The following is a 20,130-nucleotide window of genomic DNA, read 5'->3' as shown; positions in this document are numbered from 1 at the left end:
CGTCTGTGGGCAACACAGCTCCGCTCTCGGGGGCACAGAGGCCGGGCTGCGCCCCACGGGCACTGCAGGCCTCCGTGTGCTGATTTGCACTCGCCAGGGTTGCCCAGCCCAGCCCAGGAGACTGACCGATATTTGTAAGCGGCCCTTTCCCGGCCAGGGCGGGAGGGGAGGGTAGTTCCGGCAGGTCGTCCGACTCCGAGGGCCCTCCGATGGCGTGGGAGTGTCGCCGCTCCTTGGCCTCCTCCTGGGACTGGAGCTGGTACCTGCCAAAGCCGAGGGAGCCGTCAGCAGGTGGCCCTGCCAGGAGCTGCCCTAGGCCATTCGCCCCGGCCAGGCGAGACGTGCCCCAGGGCTTCGCGCTGGCCACGGCTCTTGGCAGAGCACTCGGAATGCCAGGAGGTGACCCGGGGCCAGATCCCCACCGGGACGATAGGACGGTCCGAGCCCGCAAGGCTGTGCCCAACCCAATGGCCAGGCGGGGGCTTGGCCTGCCTCTGGGGACTCCCACGGACCAGACGAGGCGTGGGGCTGGGCTAGGCTCCGAGTCCGCAAGCCTTTCGCTTGCCGAGAGGTCCCCCTCCAGCCCCACGGCACATCCTACTGCCCCAGCCAGCGGGATCTCGGCAGGCCCTGCCTGCCATCCAGGGCACGTCTCCTGCAGCGCTGGGGACACCATTCTGCCCACGCTCCCAGCGACCCGCTGTGCTCCCGGCCTTTGGGGCGAGTGGCAGGACGACGGCCCAGTGGCTACAGCACTGGACGAGGAAACACAGGGTCGTTCCCCTAAGCGCCTCAGGTCCCCAGCACCAGTGGAGGGCGAGTGGCCTGCCCCCCGCAACTGGGAGACCCCACAGCGACTCCCAGGGGCCACCCAGACACCCAGGTTTTACCTCAGCCCCTTCTTGGGCAGCGTGTTCCGGTCCCGGCTGGCGCTGGGGAGGAAGAGACACGAGTTACGGTCGGCTCTGGGCAGAGAAAGGGAGGGGCGTCCCCAGGGCAATGCCCAGCCGGGGGCCAGGCCAGTGGCGGTGGGGCCAGGAGGCTGGCTGCACTGGGCGTGGGTACGGGACTGGGACCAGCATCTCCAGGGTGCAGAGGGGATTCTGGCCTGACATCACCAAGCTGCCTGCCCCTAGGGCCACCGGGTGCCCAAGGGACCAGGCAGCCCTCCCCAGGGCAGGGTGGTTGGGGGGCTGGGGTTCTGTGAGCCCCTAAAACTAGGCACGGAGGCTCTGGAAACCCCTCCCTGCCCCTGCTAGCCAGGCCCCAGCACATCTGGGAGGCGGCTCTGTACCTGTCCAGATGTGCAGCTCTGGGGCTGCCGGTCCAGCCCGGCTCACTGGTCTCTTCCTCTGTGCTGACAGGAGGGGCAGGGGCAGGGGTGGGAGCAGGGGCGCTGCCCCCAGGAAAGGCACTGGGCAGGCTGATTGGCATCTGCAGCGACTCCATGCTGCGGTGCAGGCCGGAGAGCTTGGGGTACATCCTGCCCCCCTCCTTGGGGACGCTGAAGCTGCTCATAAGCTCCAGACCCTGGGAGAAGCTGGCAGAGTTGATGTTGAGGATGGGGGCAGGGCTGGGGGTGAAGCAGGGCGTGAGGTGGCCTCCCGCCGTGGGCAGCTCCTGCCGCTTGCTGGCGTGGGGCAGGTCGCTGGAGGAGGGCAGGTCCAGGCTGTTGGAGTTGACCTTGTCCAAGTTGGCCAGGGAAGGGGGCTTCACGAAACTCTTGGCGGGCGCCCTGGGGAAACACAACCGAGCTGAGGGGGTGCCAGGCAGGAGGGCAGCAGAGCCCAGCTTGCCCGGGAGAGCACAGCCTGGAGGGCTGGGCCCCTGGAGACCTGCCCCACCTGCAGGCAGAGGGACAGATCACAGAAAGGGCTAATAAAGAGCAGTGACGTGTCACAGGCCTCGGGCTCAGGGATGTTTCTAGTGTCACCCGCTCCCAGTCCCCACTCAGACACCCCGGAGACCAGCCCCTGTACAAAACCACACGGCTAATCCCCAGCCCCAGCCCCCGCCCCACAGGAGAACCCCGCTGCCACCATGGCCACCCCACAGGGACTTTCCACAAGATCGCTGCTTTGGGGGCCCCAGCCAGAGCTGGGAAGAACCCTCTGGGGGAGCGACTTCCTCAGCCACCGCGAACGCCCTTCTCTGCCCCGCAGGCACGCGGGGAGTCTGTTCCCTTGGGCCGGGCTTCCCCCTTGCCCAGGGCAGCCTAGTGCTGCTCACCAGGCGCTGGTGTGTTCCTGGTCAGGGACAGGCAGGCGGTACCAGCAAAAAAGCAGATGCCAAGCGCTGTGGAGTCAGTGTCAGCGGCCAAGACCAGGGATCTGCCTCTTTCTGGGTCACGTCCATCTGCTGGGTACCCGAGCGGGAGAGGAGGGGACTCAGGCTGAACTGGCCTCGTGTCACCGTCCCCTGGAAACTTCCACTTTTCAGCAGCAGCTCTGAACACTAACCTCTCAGTTGACAGCCAAGGAGATTTCGCTTGGGAGGCCCATTGCCACGCCCCCTAGTCCTGACGGACCCCGGGTTGGACTCTAACCCCGGTCTCACCGCTTGGAGAGGGAAGACATGCCCTGTGGGAGACCCTAGCCATGAGGCATCATGGGAGCTGGAGTCCAGCGGAGGAGCCCAGGCCATCGGGAAGAACAGGGACAGGAGGTAACCAAACTACAATTCCCAAGAGGCACTGTGGCAAACGCTGACACATACAGGCCCGCAGGGGGTTGCTTTCTCAATTGAAAGCCCAGGTTTCCACCAGCACCCTGACTACCGGTGGCAGTGGCACTGGAGCTGGGCATCTCCCCTGCCTCCTACCTGAGTGGAGTTGGGGGCAACTCAGCCACTTTGGCAGCAGGCGGGTGGCTGGCTTGGGCCTTGGGGGTGCTTTCCGGGGAGCCAATGCTCTTCAGCGAGATGCACTCGGAGTCCAGGGCCACAGCCTTGGCCTTGGCTTTCTCCTTCTCGCGGTCGGTCTGGTTCACCGGGGCTGGCGTGCCTCGGCTCGTGCCGATCTTGGAGGGCTCCTTGAGCCGCGACACCGAGATGGCCCCCTGCTTGGTGCTCAGGAGGCTGGGGTCAATGCTGCTGCTCACGGGCCGGTTCCCACCGCGCCCACCCGTCACGCTCATGGAGCTGGATTTGGCCGGCCGCGGCAGGCTCCGGTATTGGATAGCAGAGCGCGCCCCGGGGGCCAGGAAGCCGGGCTCGCCGGCGTTGGAGACGTCCAGGCTGGTTTTCCTTCCGGTGACAGGCTTCACAGGAATGCCTGAGCTCTTTTGCATCTTGCCGAGCGTGGCTGAGCCGCCTGCCTGCATCACTGTAGCGGTGCCGGTGGCAGGAGGCGGCTTCTTGTACCCAAAGGAGCCGGAGGTGGAGGGCCGGGCGAGCCCTGAGGGAGGCTTCTTGGCATCCCCGAGTCTATCCCGGCCGGCGTCGGATGAAGAGCGCTGCAGGCCAGCGTTCTTCACGGCCAGCTTGCTTTTGTCCGGGGCTTTGGCTTCTGCTTTGCCTGGGGGGGAGTAGAGAGAAACCGAGGTCACAAGCAACAGAGGAGCTTGCCCGAGCCCCCTGCAATGGGGCTCACCTGAGACAGACTGGGCTCATGGGGCAAAGGACCACATAGAGCTTCTGCTCTGCAACCAGCCCAACCTGTGCTGACACCAACGAGATGGACGTACCATGCTCTGGTTCCCAGGCAGCATTTCCCAACCATAGATGTCAGAGTCCTTTACCAAGGAGGCCAGAATCATCACCTCTATTGGGCCAATGGGGAAACTGAGGCACAGCAGGGTGGTCATTCACCCAGCAGCACAGCCGGGAATAGAATCCCGGACGCCTGAACTGCAGGGAGGAGCAATAGCTCAGTGGTTTGAGCATTGGCCTGCTAAACCCAGGGCTGTGAGCTCAGCCCTTGAGGGGACCACTTAGAGATCTGGGGCAAATAGGTTAATAATAATAAAGAGAAATGGGAGAGGGTGCCTGGTCCTGCCAAGGGTGCAGGGGACTGGACTTGACCTCCTGAGGTCCCTTCCAGCTCGGTGAGATGTGCAGTCTAGCCCTCTCTGGGGAACACTGTGCAGGGGTTCCAGGCTGCCCCAACCCAAGCTGGAAAGGCCCCAGCGCAGCTGAGTAGGGGGCACAGCCTGCGAGCCATGTCTAAGATTTACACTCCTGGCTTGCACAATAACTGGCACATGTCCTGCTCCCTTCTGTCACCGGCACCCCCAGGGCAGGCAATACATGACTGGGAACAGTTGACCATGGGCCTCGGAGCTGACAGGACTGAGGGGCTCTTTGTGAGAGACAGGTGGTGGAATCTCCATCCCTAGAAGATTTTAAGTCCCGGCTTGACAAGGTCCTGGCTGGGATGACTTAGTTGGGTAGATCCTGCTTTGGGCAGGGGGCTGGACTAGATGACCTCCTGAGGTCCCTTCCAGCCCTTGGGTTATATGAAAGCTTTTCCTGCACTCTGCAAGAGCCCAGCAGCACTGTCCTGGGGAACCAGAGGGATGTGGGGGCCCTGCGGGGACGGTGCCACTGGGGTGGGTGTGAGGATTCTAGTCCCCTGGTTAGGCTGCATGCGTTTCCTACTGTCCTGTAGCAACCTGAGGTGTGTGCCTCAGTTTCCCCAGGCACAGCATCAGTGCACAGTGGTGAGAGGAGTTTCAGTGTGATGATTTCTCACACCTAGGCAATGGCCCTCCCTGCTCTCTGTAACCTAGGCAACCAGGTGAGGCCTTTCTTCCCCCAGAAACAGGCCAAAGGAGGCAGGAGGGGCCTGGCTGGTGTGAATTGGAACTGGGCAGTGGAGTGGGGCAGGCTGGGCTGGCTGGAGAGGGAGGAAGGGGGCCAGGGCCCAGCTCAGGGACCCCCTCTGGGCCCCTCTCCCCAAGATGGATGGTACCAACGGCTCCTGTGCTGACACATCTGTTCTACGCTGTGTCCCTGTCGGCTGATCACCTGTTCGCCCTGCTGAGCGAGTCGCCTCTGCCCGCGGGTGGGGAGCTGGGCTGGGAGAGCCGCACATTGTGGCACAGTCTGGATAGGCCTCACGGTGCTGGCACTGAAGGCAGCCCAAGGCAGAGCTCCCCAGCTGCCCACCTTGCCCAGCGCTGGGGCAGCTGCTTGCGCATGGCCCTGACGAACCCTTGGTGGATTGTGCTTACTCCCCACTTCTCCCTTCCAAGGCCCCCACACCACTCCCTGGGAGGACACCACACAGCTGTCTCCCACCCGACCCCCCGGCTGAACCCCAAGCCCCAGCCTGTGCACCAGCCGTGGGCAGCCGCCCCTCGCCCGGCGCGGCTGGTTGGCATCCCCGTGCCAGCCACCGGAGCAGGCCGTCCTGCAGCACATGGCAGCGCCCCATGGCCCTGAGGCACCCGCTTTGGGCCGAGCCCCTGGCGGCGTGACAGGGAGCGCACCCCACACCTTCCCCTGCTGCCGCCTCACCTGCCACTTTGAGGGTGCTCTGGGCCGTGTGGGTGATGGGCGAGGTCACTCCCACGGGCGGCGTCTTGCCCTTCTTCAGGGAGCCCGGCGGGCCCAGGCTGACGGGTTTCTTCAGCTCCCCGCCCTTGGCGGGGGCCTCGTCGCAGCTCTCGGCCCGCTCCCGCCGCCACTTGGAAGAGCCGTGCTCCAGCTTGAGGCTGCCGCTGTCGTAGTCCAGCTTCTTGGGGCCCTTCTCCTCCGCCTCGCTGTACCAGCTCAGCCCGCTCTCGGCCAGCGAGCGCTTCTCCGAGTCCGTGCGCAGCTGTGCGAGGCAGAGGGCAGGGGTGAGGGGGGCCACACACAGCCAGCTGCACCCACCGCCCGGCCAAGCAACACCGCAGCTCGGGGAGGAGAACGGAGACGCTGGGGACAGTGCAAGGGTTCTATTCCCCGCTCCACTTCTGACCCGCTGCCTGGCCTCCGGCATCACTGCCCCGCTCTGTGCCTCAGTTTCCCCCTCAGCAGCGTGCCAGAAGGCCATGCAGGGAGACCGTGCCATAGCCAGGAAGAGACCCCTGGTACGCTGACTCACACCCCAGAGCCAGAGCCAGAAAGGCTGCACTCATTCTGCTCCTGCGCTGGGGCTGGAGGCTAACTTTCTACCTGCTGGGGAAACAAAGCAGACCCACTCTCTGACGGCGCAGGGCCCTCAACAACCCAGCGCAGGCGGTGGGTGGCATTCGTTGCCTGCCTGGGCAGCCAGGCGTGGGGCTGGAACGTACCGCGATGGCAGAGTTCCTGCGGGACGCCGTGGGGCTGGATGGGAGGGAGTTGAGGGAGGAGCTGGCGTTGAACTCTTCCGAGCTGAGGTTGTCGGAGGCATCGCTAAGGCCACTGCTGATGGAGCTGCTTTCATCCCAGCTGGAGGAGACAGAGAGAGAGAGATTTAGTGCCACTGGGCACAGCCCCACGTGCTGCCAGTGTTATGGGGGAAAGCAGGGCCGCCCCTCCCACCCTACGGCTCCCAGAGGCCACACACAGCCAGCCCCGGGTGGCCATACCCCGCTGGGGAACCCCAGAGCCCCAAGTCCAGGGTCGGGGCTCTGCAGCTCAGACCCACCCCTTGCACCCAGGAGCAGGGAGGAAATTCGGAGAGGAGCAAACGAGTTCCCTGGAAGCCGCCCAGCCGAGTCCCCCGGCAGGGAAGGGCTAGGCGGGAAGCCCTGGGAAGCGCATGCTGTTGAGCAATGCACCCTCCCGCGTGAGTTACGGCTGCCGGCACACGGCAGGCCACAGAGCCGCTCCTTCCTGGACAGGCTCGGAGCTGGGATTCCGGGAAGGACGGGAGAGGGTGGGATGTTCTTCCAAAGGCTTTGTCCTGGGGTAACATGCGTTGACCCCAGCTGGAGCACCCACGGGGACTGGGTGGGTCGCAGAAGGAGACTGACCACAGCCCGCTTTGGAGCACATTTCAGTTTTTAAAGCCACGGGCTGGCAAGGGGCCATGCTGATCACGTGTGATCAGGCCCCTGCAGAAGGGGCCGAACGAAGTTATAACCCAGTTGCAGATCAAGGCTGCCTGTGACCAAACATAGGTTCATCCTGCTCAAACATGGTCATGCATTGTGGTTCAGACCACTGGGTAGCCTTCCTGGAGAGCCCCTGCCGATCCCTCCCAGCCACAGGCCAGCTCCACCATGGGAGCTAGCCAAGAACCAGCGTGAGCTCTGGTGCACTCACTAGGGCCTGATCCTGGCCCTGTTTGAATCACCAGCAGGACACCTCCTGACTTCAGTGCGAGAGCAGAGTGCCCTTGCTGATCCACAGAGGGCATCAGCAGGACAGCACAACGCCGGAGCCAAAGGTTGGTTTTAACAGGGGCTGGCTGGGAAAAGCCCATGCTGAGGACATTATCTCCACGGGGCGGGAGCCAGAGGCAGGTACCCCAGCATGGAGGGCCAGGAAGCGGACAGCTGCTCATCCTGCTACTGAGGAGCACGTTTCACATGGGCTGACAGCTGGTGAAGAAAGCGCCAGGACGGCTGCGTGCTAGGGCGGTGACAGAGACCATCAGTTGGCTGCTGCCTGGCATTATGAGCACAGAATCACAGAACTCTAGGACTGGAAGGGACCTCGAGAGGCCATCAAGTCCAGCCCCCTGCCCCAATGGCAGGACCAAGTACTGTCTAGACCATCCCTGATAGACATCTATCTAACCTGTTCTTAAATATCTACCCTGATGGAGATTCCACAACCTCCCTTGGCAATTTATGCCAGTGTTTGACTGCCCTGACAGTTAGGAACTTTTTCCTAATGTCCAACCTAAACCTCCCTTGCTGCAGTTTAAGCCCATTGCCTCTTGTTCTATCCTCAGAGGCCAAGAAGAACAAGTTTTCTCCTTCCTCCTTATGACACCCTTTTAGATACCTGAAAACTGCTATCATGTCCCCCCCCTCAATCTTCTCTCTTCCAAACTAAACAAGCCCAATTCTTTCAGCCTTTCTTCACAGGTCATGTTCTCTAGACCTTTGATCATTCTTGTTGCTCTTTTCTTGACCCTTTCCAATTTCTCCACGTCTTTCTTGAAATGTGGTGCCCAGAACTGGACACAAAACTCCAACTGAGGCCTAATCAGCGCAGAGTTGTGCCCTGACTGTACAAGCAGCCAGGATCCCACTGGGACTAATGCTCTCAAGCTCCAGGCCCATTACCACCACCCAGAACCAAGGAGAGCAACAAGCAGATACTGTTGACTGCCCTTTGAACTACCGCAGTGTCTCTCAACCAGGGGTACGTGTACCCTAGAGGGGTGCACCAAGGTTGTCCGGGGAACAGCCACTCATCTAGAGATTTGCCTAGTTTTACAACAGGCTACATAAACACACTGGTAAAGTCAGTACAATCGAAGAGTTCATTCAGACAAGGACTTCGTTCCTCCGCCTGACGCTGCAGCTTAAGTACCACGTTTCTGTCCCGATGCAGGTATTTGATAGAGATGGCAGAAAGGCAGCGCGTTGTCGGTAGCGGTGTTCTGGGATATTTTTGTGGCTGTCAGTCAGTCGTTTTTCAGCGAGGCGTAACTAGATGGGATGCAGAACAAACCTGACTGCTGAGAAGGGCACAGCGAGCTGGACGGGCTGAATGGCTTTAAGAGCTCAGATTACCGTAGGGCCACGTTTCCCAGTGGGTGGGATGTGCGCCCTTAGGAAGAGAGGGGGCTTCTGAAAAGGGGGAGTTTACAGAAGAGGTTGAGGAACACTGATCTGACCAGTCCCCTGGCCAGGGTGGCGTCGGGGGCGAGAGGGGACATGACCCTTTCATCGCTGCGGCGGGGGAGACTGGAAGCAAAACCCCACGTCCCCAAGCCCCACAGCACCCACACGCGATCCACACAGGGTCACAGACACGGAGCTGCTAGATGTGGAGTCACTCGGCTGACGCCAGGTTGTGAAGACGCTGCGCCTTGAAGCGCAGAGCAGGTCGGCCTGTCTGCCCATGTCCCGGCCCCAGGAGGAGGACGCTTCGGGGACGCCCGCAGGGATTGCTGGAGCAGACTTTCATTTCCAGCTGACTCCTGCCCCTGCCCCAGCACCCGCATTCCCGCTCACGTTCCCATCCACGGGCAGAGCACGCTTCGTTCTGCGCACCCAGCTGTGTGCCCCACCCGCACCCACCGCCGGCTGCGGCGTTCTGCTCATCGGCCGGCCGGCACCTAGGCCCCAGCTTACACGGAACACGCCCAGCCCCTCTGTGCGATGGGCTCCAGGACAGCCCCATCTCCCCCTGCTCAGCAGGCCTGGGCCACAGGGCAGAGGGGGCAGACTCCTGGCTCCGGTAGCAGCTCTGGTTCAGCTTCAGCACACTCCAAGGTGCTTGCTGGGCTGGTCTGCAGAGCACTGAACTTACCTGCCCCTGCAGCAGGGACCCCCCAGTCATCCAGTCCTGGAGCCAGCCAAGACGCCAACATACAGCCGTGCGCAGCAGGCAGCCCCTGCTAGCTGGGTGTGCCACAAGAGGCCCCGGCCCAGGTCGCACAGCGCCGAGGAAAAGGACCCCGGTGTCCTGGTGCCCAGCAACCAACGGGAGATCACTGGAGAACCTTTCCTAAACAGCCTGGCCCTTGCTTGCAGTCAGGTCCCCCTCTCCCGTCCCGCTGCAGAGAACAGAGGGGAGGGCGAGGCTGCTCTGACCTGCCACTTGCCAACACAACCACCTACTCTGCCCTGGACCCTGCAGGACCCAGCACTGGGACAGGATGCAGAGTCAGGGTTGGCAACCAGCCCTTGGCTCCACAAGCTGAACCGAACCTCTGGGTCCAAACACTCCCAGCTCTGGGCTAGTCACACCCGGGCCTGCTCAGCAGAGGGGGAACAAGCCCATCTTGGTGAACACAGGCACACGCCTGAGCTGGGGGGATGGGATGGCAGGTGTGATCCAGGCCCATAGCTTCCCTAAAATCACCCCGTTGCCTCATTCCTCACCAGGAGTCCTCCTTCACGTGGGCCTAAGCGCACCTGGAGACCTGGATAGCACAGCTCAGCCCTGGACTGTCATCCACCCTGCAGCCCCACCCGGGAGCAATGCTTTTCCCCCGGCCAGGCCTGCCATGCTCACCTAGGTCAGTGTTTCTCACCCCCACCCTTTTTTAAAGCACCCCCCCATACCTACCATTTACAGAGGCAAAAATCCTACCATTGCAAAACGTTCGTTCTAGTGTATCGGAGCAAGCAGCACCGCAGGGCAGCATTACTGGCATGTTAAGTGTTCCAGAACTTGCAAACACGTTTTCTGCATAATCGCCCACGTGTGACAGAGGCGTGGTCCTCAGCCTTTCCAGATCAGCGTGGTCTGATGGGAGCTCGCAAGACCAAAGTTTCGCCTCACTTTTAAAAGCTACTTCCTTCCAAAAAAGCAGGGCTTAAAATACACAAGTGTTGCAACACGCTGTTAGTGACAAATTGCTTCCCTTCTCCAGCTTCCCAGAGGTTATAAAATAAATGAATTTGACTATAAATTTTGTACTTCCATCTGGGGGTGTAAAACACAGAGCTGTACAAACACGTCATTGTATGAAATGGGTTTGGACTGACACTGACAATGCTTTTACCGTAGCCTGCTGCAAAACTACGCAAAAATTGCTTGAAGAGTTGCCGTGTCCCTGGAAGACCACAGTTGAGAACCACTGCCTAGATCATCCTCAGGCAGTCATCGCTCATTGGCGGATTAACCGGCTGCTTGCTCTGTCTACTCGCGACTCTGCGTTCTTGAGGAACTGCAGTGCACAGCAGTGGTGGAAGCCACTCACCCACCACCTTTGCTTGACTCAAAGCCCCCACAAAAGAGCAATGAAAAGGCAGAGGAGGACGCATCTATGCCCTCTGGACGAGGGTGACTGGATTGAGGAAACACCCCAGCCTCAGCTGCAGCAAAGATGGGGCAGAAAGACACCTCCATTAGCACAACAGAGAACGAGCAGCTCCCCAGGCAGAGCCACCTTCCATTACTCCCTGGAACCACCTGCTCACCCCTAAACAAACGCAGTGCTCCTTCTTGAGCCCTTGGCTTGTCCTACAAGCCCCCACTCGTGCTCGGGTGACGTGTTCTGATGTCTGGATTTAAACCCAACACCAGTCCCACTGGGGTTTCATCCTCCCCGTACTGCTGGGGCTCTGCTCTGCCTGTCTCTGGCGCACGGACCCGCCAGCTCCCATTGCCACCCGGAACCCCGATCAGTTCACGCCTCAGGGGGTGGTGGCATCTCTCTCTCCCAGCGGAACCGCCTGACCCTGCCTTACGTGGGCAGTTCTGGTTTGCCAGCCCCAACGTTTGTCATCAGATCTCAGTTAGATTTCGTACCGCGTCTGGTTGCTTAGTTCGTTTGGGTCCCCGATGTGGGTTTGCCCATCAAGTGGGTCACTAGCAGAGCGGTTGTGGTGTGAAAGTGGGGATGGGGAGGTGCTGAATCGGGGGCGGACGAGGGTGGCAGCTTAAAGTGCTGGTTAAACCCAGTCCCTGGAGACCAGAGCACACGAGGCTCCCCGCTCAGCACTGCTGTGCAAACCAGCCTGCCGACGCCAGGGACGTATAAGGGGTCAGCTTGCGAGTGCAGATTAACTGTCCTCTCAGACGTGCTCTGGAGGTTTTGGGGGCAGGGGGTGAATGTCTGAGTTCATCTGATTCTAGCGGGGAGGAGACGGTCCGGGGGCACCCAGATCCTGCCAGATGGCTCCATGGGGAGGGACCCCGCCAAAGGCAGAAATAAAGCTCCATGTGAGAGCACAAGCAGCACACAGAGAATCACACACACACACACACCCCCCACACCACCCGTTAGAGTAACCCCAGTAAATGAGCAGAACCCAAAATAATGGGCAAATCTGGTAACAGCTTCCCAACGCTGCATGGGGAGGACTCAGTGCACAGGGCACTGGGTCCCTCAGTGCTGCCAGCCTCTCTGCCCCCCACCAGGCCCCTCATCGACCCAAGGGCTGGCACCCGCGGTCTCTCCCACACACCCCTTCGGCGCCCACGGGAGTCTCACTGAGTTAGCAATGGTAAGGAAAGCCCCCTCTGGCTCTGAATCCCACGAAGGAAGGGACTTTACCACAGAGCACACCCGGGGAACACACACATGCTGCAGCACCCCTGCCCCTGGCGCGCACACACCCAGCCAGAGATCCCACTCATAGGCCAGCCCTGCTGTACCCCAATAACCCCGCTGAAATCCCTGGCCGGAGGTGCTGCTTCACCGTTCACCTGGCATGCAGGAATCACAACCCGATCTGCGACGGGGGCTGCCCACGGCTCCGTACGCTCCAGGCTGGCTACGTACGAGCCAGTGAACCCCCCAGCCCATTGCTCCCAGTCACAGCTTGGATCTACCCAGCACAGCTGCCCGCACGGCCAGTGCCTGCGACGGGGCAGGGACGAGCTCTGGTGGGCACATGCCCTGGCAGCGCTGACCGAAGGGCTGTTCAGCCAACAGAGCTGAGCCCACCAGGGGCTGGAAATTCCCAAGAGCTCCGCTCTCCTTGGGATGCGCCTAGCATGGGTAAGTGGGCAAGGGCCACAGCAACCAGACACCGCGAGGCCCCTCATCCTCTTACCTCCCCATTGCCTCCAGGATGTCCAACCAGACTCCCCCTACCTCAGGCCCACTCCATCCCGCCAGGCAGCAGCAGCGCTGGGCACCCTGACATCAGGGCACTGGCCTGACCCAGCGGCTGGGCCCCTCCCCAGCTGCTCTCCCTTTGGGGCTGCTTGCCGGGAAGAGGGGAGCCAGGCAGAGCTCAGCAGACCGTGTAGAAAAGCCCATCTCCTCGACGGTCCATCAGCCCTCAGCTGCAGTGAGGCAGGACCGTCCGAGGCTGGGGCACAGCTGCCGTGTCTCCCACAGGCCCTGTGAGGGGGGATCCCAGAGGGGGCCGGACCCTTTCAGCTCAGCAAGGCCCCCACTGGCTATTGGAGGGAGTCAAGCCGGAGATGAGGACAGGACAAGCCTCAGCGACGGGAGCCATGTGGAGATGGGTCTGTGCCACAGCTCCAGCCCCCCACAGCACCGGGGCACAAACAGGACACTGCATCAGACCCCATTCGCAGCCAGCTCAGGCCCCGGGGAGCTGGGGGCTCTCAGGCCAGGCTCCTGCAGCCCTCAGCCAACATCACCCAGCAGCACGCTGCCAACGCTGACCTGTCAGCCCAGCCTGGGGGCTTCCCTGCTCCCGCCAGGCCAGACCTGCAGCCGCCCGCTGTTCCCCAGTCCTGCTGCCGTTCGGAGCTCAGGCGCCTGTGAGATCTAGCCCCAGGCACCTCAGTGGGGTCTGGGCCCCCCAGGGCTGGGCAGGTCCCAGCAAAGCCTTTGCCGGGCGTTGTCAGCACAGCAGTCTGCTTCTCAGCCCAGCTCCCGGGGAACCCTCTCTCCAGTGCCACCGTGCTGTGGGGGGTGGGAGGACAGACCGCGGCCAGACAGCCAGCGCTACTGCTGCCCTTGGCAAGCCTCGGTAAACCCAGGACTCCTGCACAGGATACCCCCGCGGCTCACAGACTGGGGGCAAGGTCTGGATCCCTGCACCCAGAGAACCTCGCGAGGAGGCAGCTCAGGGGAGCTGGGGCAAGGCCCCCGTCTGCCCAGCTTGGCAGAACAGGGACACCCTTCTGCACATGCCTACGTGGGGAGCGGGGGTCAGTCTCCCACGGGAGGGGCTGGGGACCTAGCCAAGCTGCAAGCCCTGCAGCACTGCGGAGCCCAGGGCATGGAGCAGAAGGGGCCATCTCTAGATTCTGTAATGGAAGGAAACTGCTCTGGCCCTTCAGCCTCCTGCGAGGGACCGGGCGACTGCTGGCTGCACTGTGGCAGAGACCCCCCAGGAGGCTGGTTACCCCACAGCTGGTGCCCTTCCAGGCCAGGCAGGCAGTCGGCTGGCTGGCAGGGAGATTCCTGTTGACGGCAGGTCGTTCCATACAGGACAACAAAGGAATCAGCCTCCGCACAAGACGCGCTGCTGCGGGCCAGGTAGTTCCTCAGCACCAGGGGCTCTGCAGCTGCTCCACACCAGCATGGGAGCTCTGCAAGGCTCTCCCCCGTCACGCAGACGTGGGTGGGGTGGTTTCACTTCTCCTGCAGCCGGGACCTGAACTCGTTAATGCGGGGGAGGGGAACTTTTGCGGGTCTCTGGCAGGGGACTGATAAAAGTGAGAACCAATAAATAAAAGGCTGCAGGGATATGACACCCCCCTGCCTCCTCCGCAGGCAGAGGTGGGACCATCCAGCCCCAGGGAGGTCTTACCCCCTAAGCAAGGGAGCAGGAGCAGGCTGAGGGTGGGGGATCTGAGCAGGAAGGATGATGCAGGAGCAGGCTGGAGGTCTGGGTCTGGTAGGCGGTGGTGTTTGGAGGAGGGGGCTGTGATGGGGTTCAGGGGTCCCCCTGCACTGCACCCCGTCCGCTGGCAGGAGAGACTCTCACTCAGCAGGTACAACAGCAGGTTTATTAGGCAACAGATGTCCAGTTTCTCACAGAAGCAACAGCCTAGCAGCCAGAGACAGTCCTTCCAACCTGTCCTGGGGGGAAGACCCCGAGGGGTGCCCCTCTGGGGTGTAGCTTCCCCCTCCTCAGGCTGGCTGCCTTCCAGCTCTCCCTTTTCCTCGCCTCTAACTGCCGCCCCCGATTCAAAAACCCCAGCTCAGCTCCTCCCTGCTCTTTGTTCAGGCAGAGGTGTTATCTGCCAGTTGTAGCCCCAGGGTCATCCTTAGCCACTGGGAGCTGCTGCTTGCCTCAGACATCCAGCCTGACTCACACATGCACCCCCCCCACTCCATCACATGTCTCCCCCCTTCCAGACCGCACTGAGCGGGGTCACTTAGCCAGTGACCCGGGGAAGTTCGGGGCCCTCCCTGCGTGACAGGGCATCGGCTATGGTGTTGTTGTTCCCCTTGACGTGGACCACCTCCATGTCGTAGTCCTGCAGGAGCAGACTCCACCGCAGGAGCTTGGCGTTGGCCCCTTTCATGTGATGTAGCCAGGTCAGGGGTGAGTGATCGGTGTACACGGTGAAACGCCGTCCAAACAGGTACGGCTGCAGCTTCCCCAGCGCCCGCACCATGGCCAGACATTCCTTCTCTATGGCCGCGTAGTTCTGCTCCCGGGGCAGCAGCTTCTTACTCAGGTACACGACGGGGTGTTTCTCCCCTTGGTCATTCACCTGCATTAGCACCGCCCCCAGCCCCACGTCCGAGGCATCGGTGAACACCAGGAAGGGCTTGTTGAAGTCTGGATTTGCCAGCACTGGGGCCCTGACCAGAGCCTCCTTCAGCGCACAGAGGGCCTCTTGGCACTGCTCGGTCCAGACCACCTTGTCAGGCTTTCCCTTTTTACACAGCTCCGTGAGGGGGGCTGCGATGGAGCTAAAGTGGGGCACAAACCTCCGGTAGTACCCCGCCATCCCAATGAAGGCCTGGACCTGCTTCTTAGTCTGGGGTGTTGGCCAATCTCTGACAGCCTCCACTTTAGCTGGCTCTGGCTTTAAGCAGCCGCTGCCCACCTTGTGGCCCAGGTAGGTCACCTCAGCCATTCCCACCTTGCACTTCCCTGCCTTGATAGTCAGACCGGCCTTCTGGAGTCGGTCCAGCAGCTGCTTGAGTTGGGACACATGGTCCTCCCACCTCTGGCTGAAGATGCAAATGTCGTCCATGTAAGCCAGGGCAAAGCTCTCCATCCCTTTCAGTAGCTGGTCCACCAGACGCTGGAAGGTAGCGGGTGCCCCCTTGAGGCCGAAGGGAAGGACCAGGAACTCGTAGAGCCCCACAGGGGTGATGAAAGCCAACTTCAGCCGGGCATCTTGGTCTAATGGCACTTGCCAGTACCCCTTGGTGAGGTCTATGGTGGTGAGGTAACGGGCTCCCCCCAGCTTGTCTAAAAGGTCATCAGGCCTGGGCATGGGGTAGGCGTCCGAGACAGTGATGGCGTTGAGCTTGCGATAGTCCACACAAAACCGAACAGACCCATCTTTTTTAGGGACTAACACCACGGGAGAGGCCCAGGGGCTGGACGAGGGTTGGATCACCCCCAGAGCCAGCATGTCTTCAACCTCCCGCTCTATGTCCTGAGCCGTCCTCCCTGTGGCTCTGAATGGCACACACTTGATAGGGGCGTGGGTGCCTGTCTCTATCCGGTGGACAGCCAGGTCAGTGCGTCCGGGCCTGTCCGAGAACAGCTGTTGATGCGAATGCAGCACCTCCTTGATCTCTGTCTGCTGGGCAGGGGTCAGCTGGTCTGAGAGGGGAATAGACTCCAGCAAGGAGCCGGCTCCAGTCCTTGTGAGTAAATCCACCAAGGGATCATCCCCCTGCCCCTCCCAGTGTCTGCACACGGCCAGCACCAAGTTCTGTCTGTCCCAGTAAGGTTTCATCATGTTCACATGATAGACCCGGTGGCTGTGGGCCCGGTCCGACAGTTCCACCACGTAATTCACGTCATTTAGCTGTTTGACGACCTTGAAGGGCCCATCCCAGGCCGCTTGCAGCTTGTTTCGCCGCACAGGTATAAGGACCATCACTTGATCCCCGGTGGCATAGGCTCGGGCCCTGGCGTTACGGTCATACCAGACCTTTTGCTTCCTTTGGGCCATGGAGAGGCTCTCCCTGGCCAGGCCCATGAGCTCGGTGAGTTTTTCCCGGAAGGTCAGTACATACTGTACCACCGACTCCCCTTCAGGGGAGGCCGTCCCCTCCCACTCTTCTCTGAGCAAGTCCAAGGGTCCCCGTACCCTCCTTCCGTACAGCAGCTCAAACGGGGAGAACCCCGTGGATTCCTGGGGCACCTCCCTGTATGCAAACAGCAGGTGGGGTAAGTACTTGTCCCAGTCATGGGGGTATTGATTCATGAAGGTTCTCAGCATCTGCTTCAGAGTCCCATTGAACCTCTCCACTAGCTCATTGGTCTGCGGGTGGTAGGCTGTGGCCCAGGTGTGCCGGACCCCACACTTGTCCCACAAGCTTTGCAGTAGGGCCGACATGAAGTTGGACCCCTGATCTGTGAGGACCTCCTTGGGGAACCCCACTCTGCTGAAAATGGACAGCAGTGCATCTGCCACGGTGTCAGCGTCGATAGAGGTCAAGGCCACTGCTTCTGGGTATCGCGTGGCAAAATCTACCACTACCAAAATATATTTCTTCCCCGAACGCGTTGCCTTGCTGAAGGGGCCCACTATGTCTATAGCCACTTTCTGGAAAGGCTCCTCTATGATGGGCAGTGGCCTCAAGGCAGCTTTCCCCTTGTCCCGGCTCTTCCCCACCCTCTGGCAGGGATCGCAGGACAGGCAATACAGACGGACAGCTGCAAAGATCCCTGGCCAGAAAAAGTTCTGTAACAACCTTCTCCTGGTGCGGTGGATCCCCTGGTGTCCTGCGAGCGGGACATCATGGGCTAGGTACAGCAGCCTGCGCCGGTACTTTTGGGGAACCACCAGTTGCCTCTGGACCTTCCATGGCTCCGCTTTGCGTCTGGGAGCCCATTCCCGGTACAGGAATCCCTTTTCCCATAGGAATCTCTCCCTGCAGCCCTCCCCCAGCTGTGGAGCTGGGCTGAGACTGGCCAGTTCCCTCAGTTTCTGCAAGGAGGGGTCTCTCTGCTGCTCTGCCTGGAATTCTTCGGCCAGGGCAGGGGCAGAAGCTACTTCCCCATCCCTGCCTGGCTCCAGCACCCCTGGCCTGTGAGATCTGGTTTTTGGGGGCCCCCTTTCTCTCAGGGTTGGCCCCTGTGGCTTTGGCTGGGCCTGTACCCCTGAATCTGGGGAGCGCACCCCTCGTTTTCTTTGGCTACGGGTCAGGACCAGGGCACGAGGGCGTTCACCTTGCCAGTTCTCCAGGTCAGCCCCCATCAGTACATCTGCCGGCAAATGGCTGTGCACGCCCACTTCCTTGGGGCCTTCCTTCTTCCCCCATTTCAGGTGCACCCTCGCCATGGGCACCTTGAAAGGGGTCCCATCAATTCCTGTTATCGTCAGGTGGGAATCGGGTATCATGCAGCCCGCTGCCACCACCCCGGGTCGGGCCAGCGTCACGTCAGCGCCTGTGTCCCAGAACCCCGTGACCTTTTTCCCGTCTACCTCGAGGTGTTTGAGACACTTGCTCCACAGAGGCAGTGCTGCCCCCACTCTGTAAACTGGCCTCTGAGCATTTGGTCCCCCTGAGGAGCTGGTCTGTGGGGCGGATTCGGCCCAATCCGAGTGCCCATTGTCAGCACCACCCGCCTTGGCCGCCAGCCCCTCTGCCTTCTGGGACCCCACCCAGTTGACTCCATGACCCCCCGGCCTGCTCAACCTGTCTGGGAGCCTGGGGCACTGGGCTGCTCTATGCCCCTTTCGCCCACAGCGGTAACAGCCTGGGTCTTGTTGTGTCCCTCGGGCCGGCTGCTCTGTCCGGGTTCTGTTTGGCTCTCTGGGGGGTGGGTGGCTGGCCCCTCTTTCCTGGGCTTGCCCAAGAGGTGGTCCCCTCTGTCGTACAGTTAGGGACCAGTCTCTCTGAGATTCTCGGTTTCTCCAGGACTCCCTCTCCCTCCGGGACTCCCTCTCTCTCCGAGACTCCCTCTCTTTGTGGGGCTCACTTTCAAACCTGGCCCGGCTGTTTGTGAAGTCATCTGCCAGTTTCCCTGCATCATGTGAGTCCCCTGGCTTCCGGTCCACGAGCCACACCCTCAGGTCAGGTGCGCACATCTCGTAGAATCGCTCCACGACCGCCAGCTCGATCAGGTCGTCTACGGACTGGACTCCCATTCCGAACGCCCACTTCTGGTAGTATTGCTTCAGGCGGGCGGTTGTATCTACGTGGGTTTCCTCTGGCCTCTTCTGCGCCTCCTGGAACTTCTTTTTGTACATCTCTGGAGTCAGCCCGAACTTATGCAGCAGGGCCTGTTTGAACCGTTCATAGTCCCCAGGCTGCAGCCCCACCAGCTGGCTGAGCACCGCTGTGCCCTTCTGGCCCAGCAAGGGGGTGAGGTGCTGGAGCCACTCATCTGGGGGAACCTCATGCAACTCACAGGCTCGCTCAAAGGCGGTAATGAACTCGTCCATGTCCCCTGTGTCCTGACACTGGGCCAGCACACGCGTCTCCAAGTGACTGGCCACCCCGATCCGTCTGGCCCTCTCCCCGCTTACCACAGCTGGGGTCTCTTGGCGTCTCGCCTCTGCCATGGTTCGCTCATGCTCCCGCTCTCGCTCTCTCTCCTCACGCTCTCTTTCTCGTTCCTGGCGCTCGTGCTCACGCTCTCTCTCCCGTTCCTGGTGCTCCAGTTCCCTTAATTTCACTTCGAGCTCCAGCCGTCGCAGCTCTGCAGCAGGGGACTCTGCCCGCGATGGACCACCGCTAGCTGAGCGCGACCTGGCGGGCACCGCGTCTGTCTGACGGCGTCGAGCCCCTGCTCCTGTCGGAGAATCCGAAACGCTTCCCGAGGTGGACTGGCCACTTTCTGTCGGGACAGGCTCTGCCCCCCTGGATCGGTCATTCTCTTCCAGCTGTGCCATCAGCTGGGCCTTGGTCGCCTTCCCCACGGTCAGGCCCCTCTCTCTGCACAGCCCCGCTAGCTCTGCCTTTAGGAGTCGGGTATAATCCATCTCCGCGCTGTCTCCCGGGTCATCCACTCACCAGCAGCAGCTGCAGGAATTGCTCTGTTCCCCCTCTGGCTCTTGTGAGACTCCTTCCTTCTCTGGTGCTCAGTCAGCCACTGCTGGGAGCTCATCCGTGGGTGCAGTGCATCCCACTGCTGACACCAGTGTGATGGGGTTCAGGGGTCCCCCTGCACTGCACCCCGTCCGCTGGCAGGAGAGACTCTCACTCAGCAGGTACAACAGCAGGTTTATTAGGCAACAGATGTCCAGTTTCTCACAGAAGCAACAGCCTAGCAGCCAGAGACAGTCCTTCCAACCTGTCCTGGGGGGAAGACCCCGAGGGGTGCCCCTCTGGGGTGTAGCTTCCCCCTCCTCAGGCTGGCTGCCTTCCAGCTCTCCCTTTTCCCCCCGCCTCTAACTGCCGCCCCCGATTCAAAAACCCCAGCTCAGCTCCTCCCTGCTCTTTGTTCAGGCAGAGGTGTTATCTGCCAGTTGTAGCCCCAGGGTCATCCTTAGCCACTGGGAGCTGCTGCTTGCCTCGGACATCCAGCCTGACTCACACATACACCCCCCACTCCATCACAGGGGCATTAG

At 61.3% G+C, this 20,130-nt stretch overlaps 1 protein-coding gene across 5 annotated transcripts in view; it reads right to left on the bottom strand.

Moving 5' to 3' along the window:
- Window positions 1–20,130, bottom strand: part of NAV1 (neuron navigator 1) — a 275,511-nt gene that overhangs the window by 25,507 nt on the left and 229,874 nt on the right. For all 5 annotated transcript variants that reach the window (XM_074977505.1, XM_074977506.1, XM_074977504.1 and 2 more), the window contains 6 exons: window positions 6,219–6,357; window positions 5,458–5,758; window positions 2,821–3,514; window positions 1,295–1,735; window positions 891–932; window positions 127–263 (listed from right to left, as the gene is read on the bottom strand). In XM_074977505.1, the coding sequence (XP_074833606.1) occupies window positions 127–263; window positions 891–932; window positions 1,295–1,735; window positions 2,821–3,514; window positions 5,458–5,758; window positions 6,219–6,357 (1,754 nt within the window). The remainder of the gene's footprint in view (window positions 1–126; window positions 264–890; window positions 933–1,294; window positions 1,736–2,820; window positions 3,515–5,457; window positions 5,759–6,218; window positions 6,358–20,130) is intronic.

The sequence above is a fragment of the Carettochelys insculpta genome, chromosome 26 (genome assembly GCF_033958435.1).
Source record: "Carettochelys insculpta isolate YL-2023 chromosome 26, ASM3395843v1, whole genome shotgun sequence".
Lineage (NCBI taxonomy): Eukaryota > Metazoa > Chordata > Testudines > Carettochelyidae > Carettochelys > Carettochelys insculpta.
Note: the sequence above shows the minus strand (reverse complement) of the source record. Positions and strands in the feature narration are given on the sequence as shown.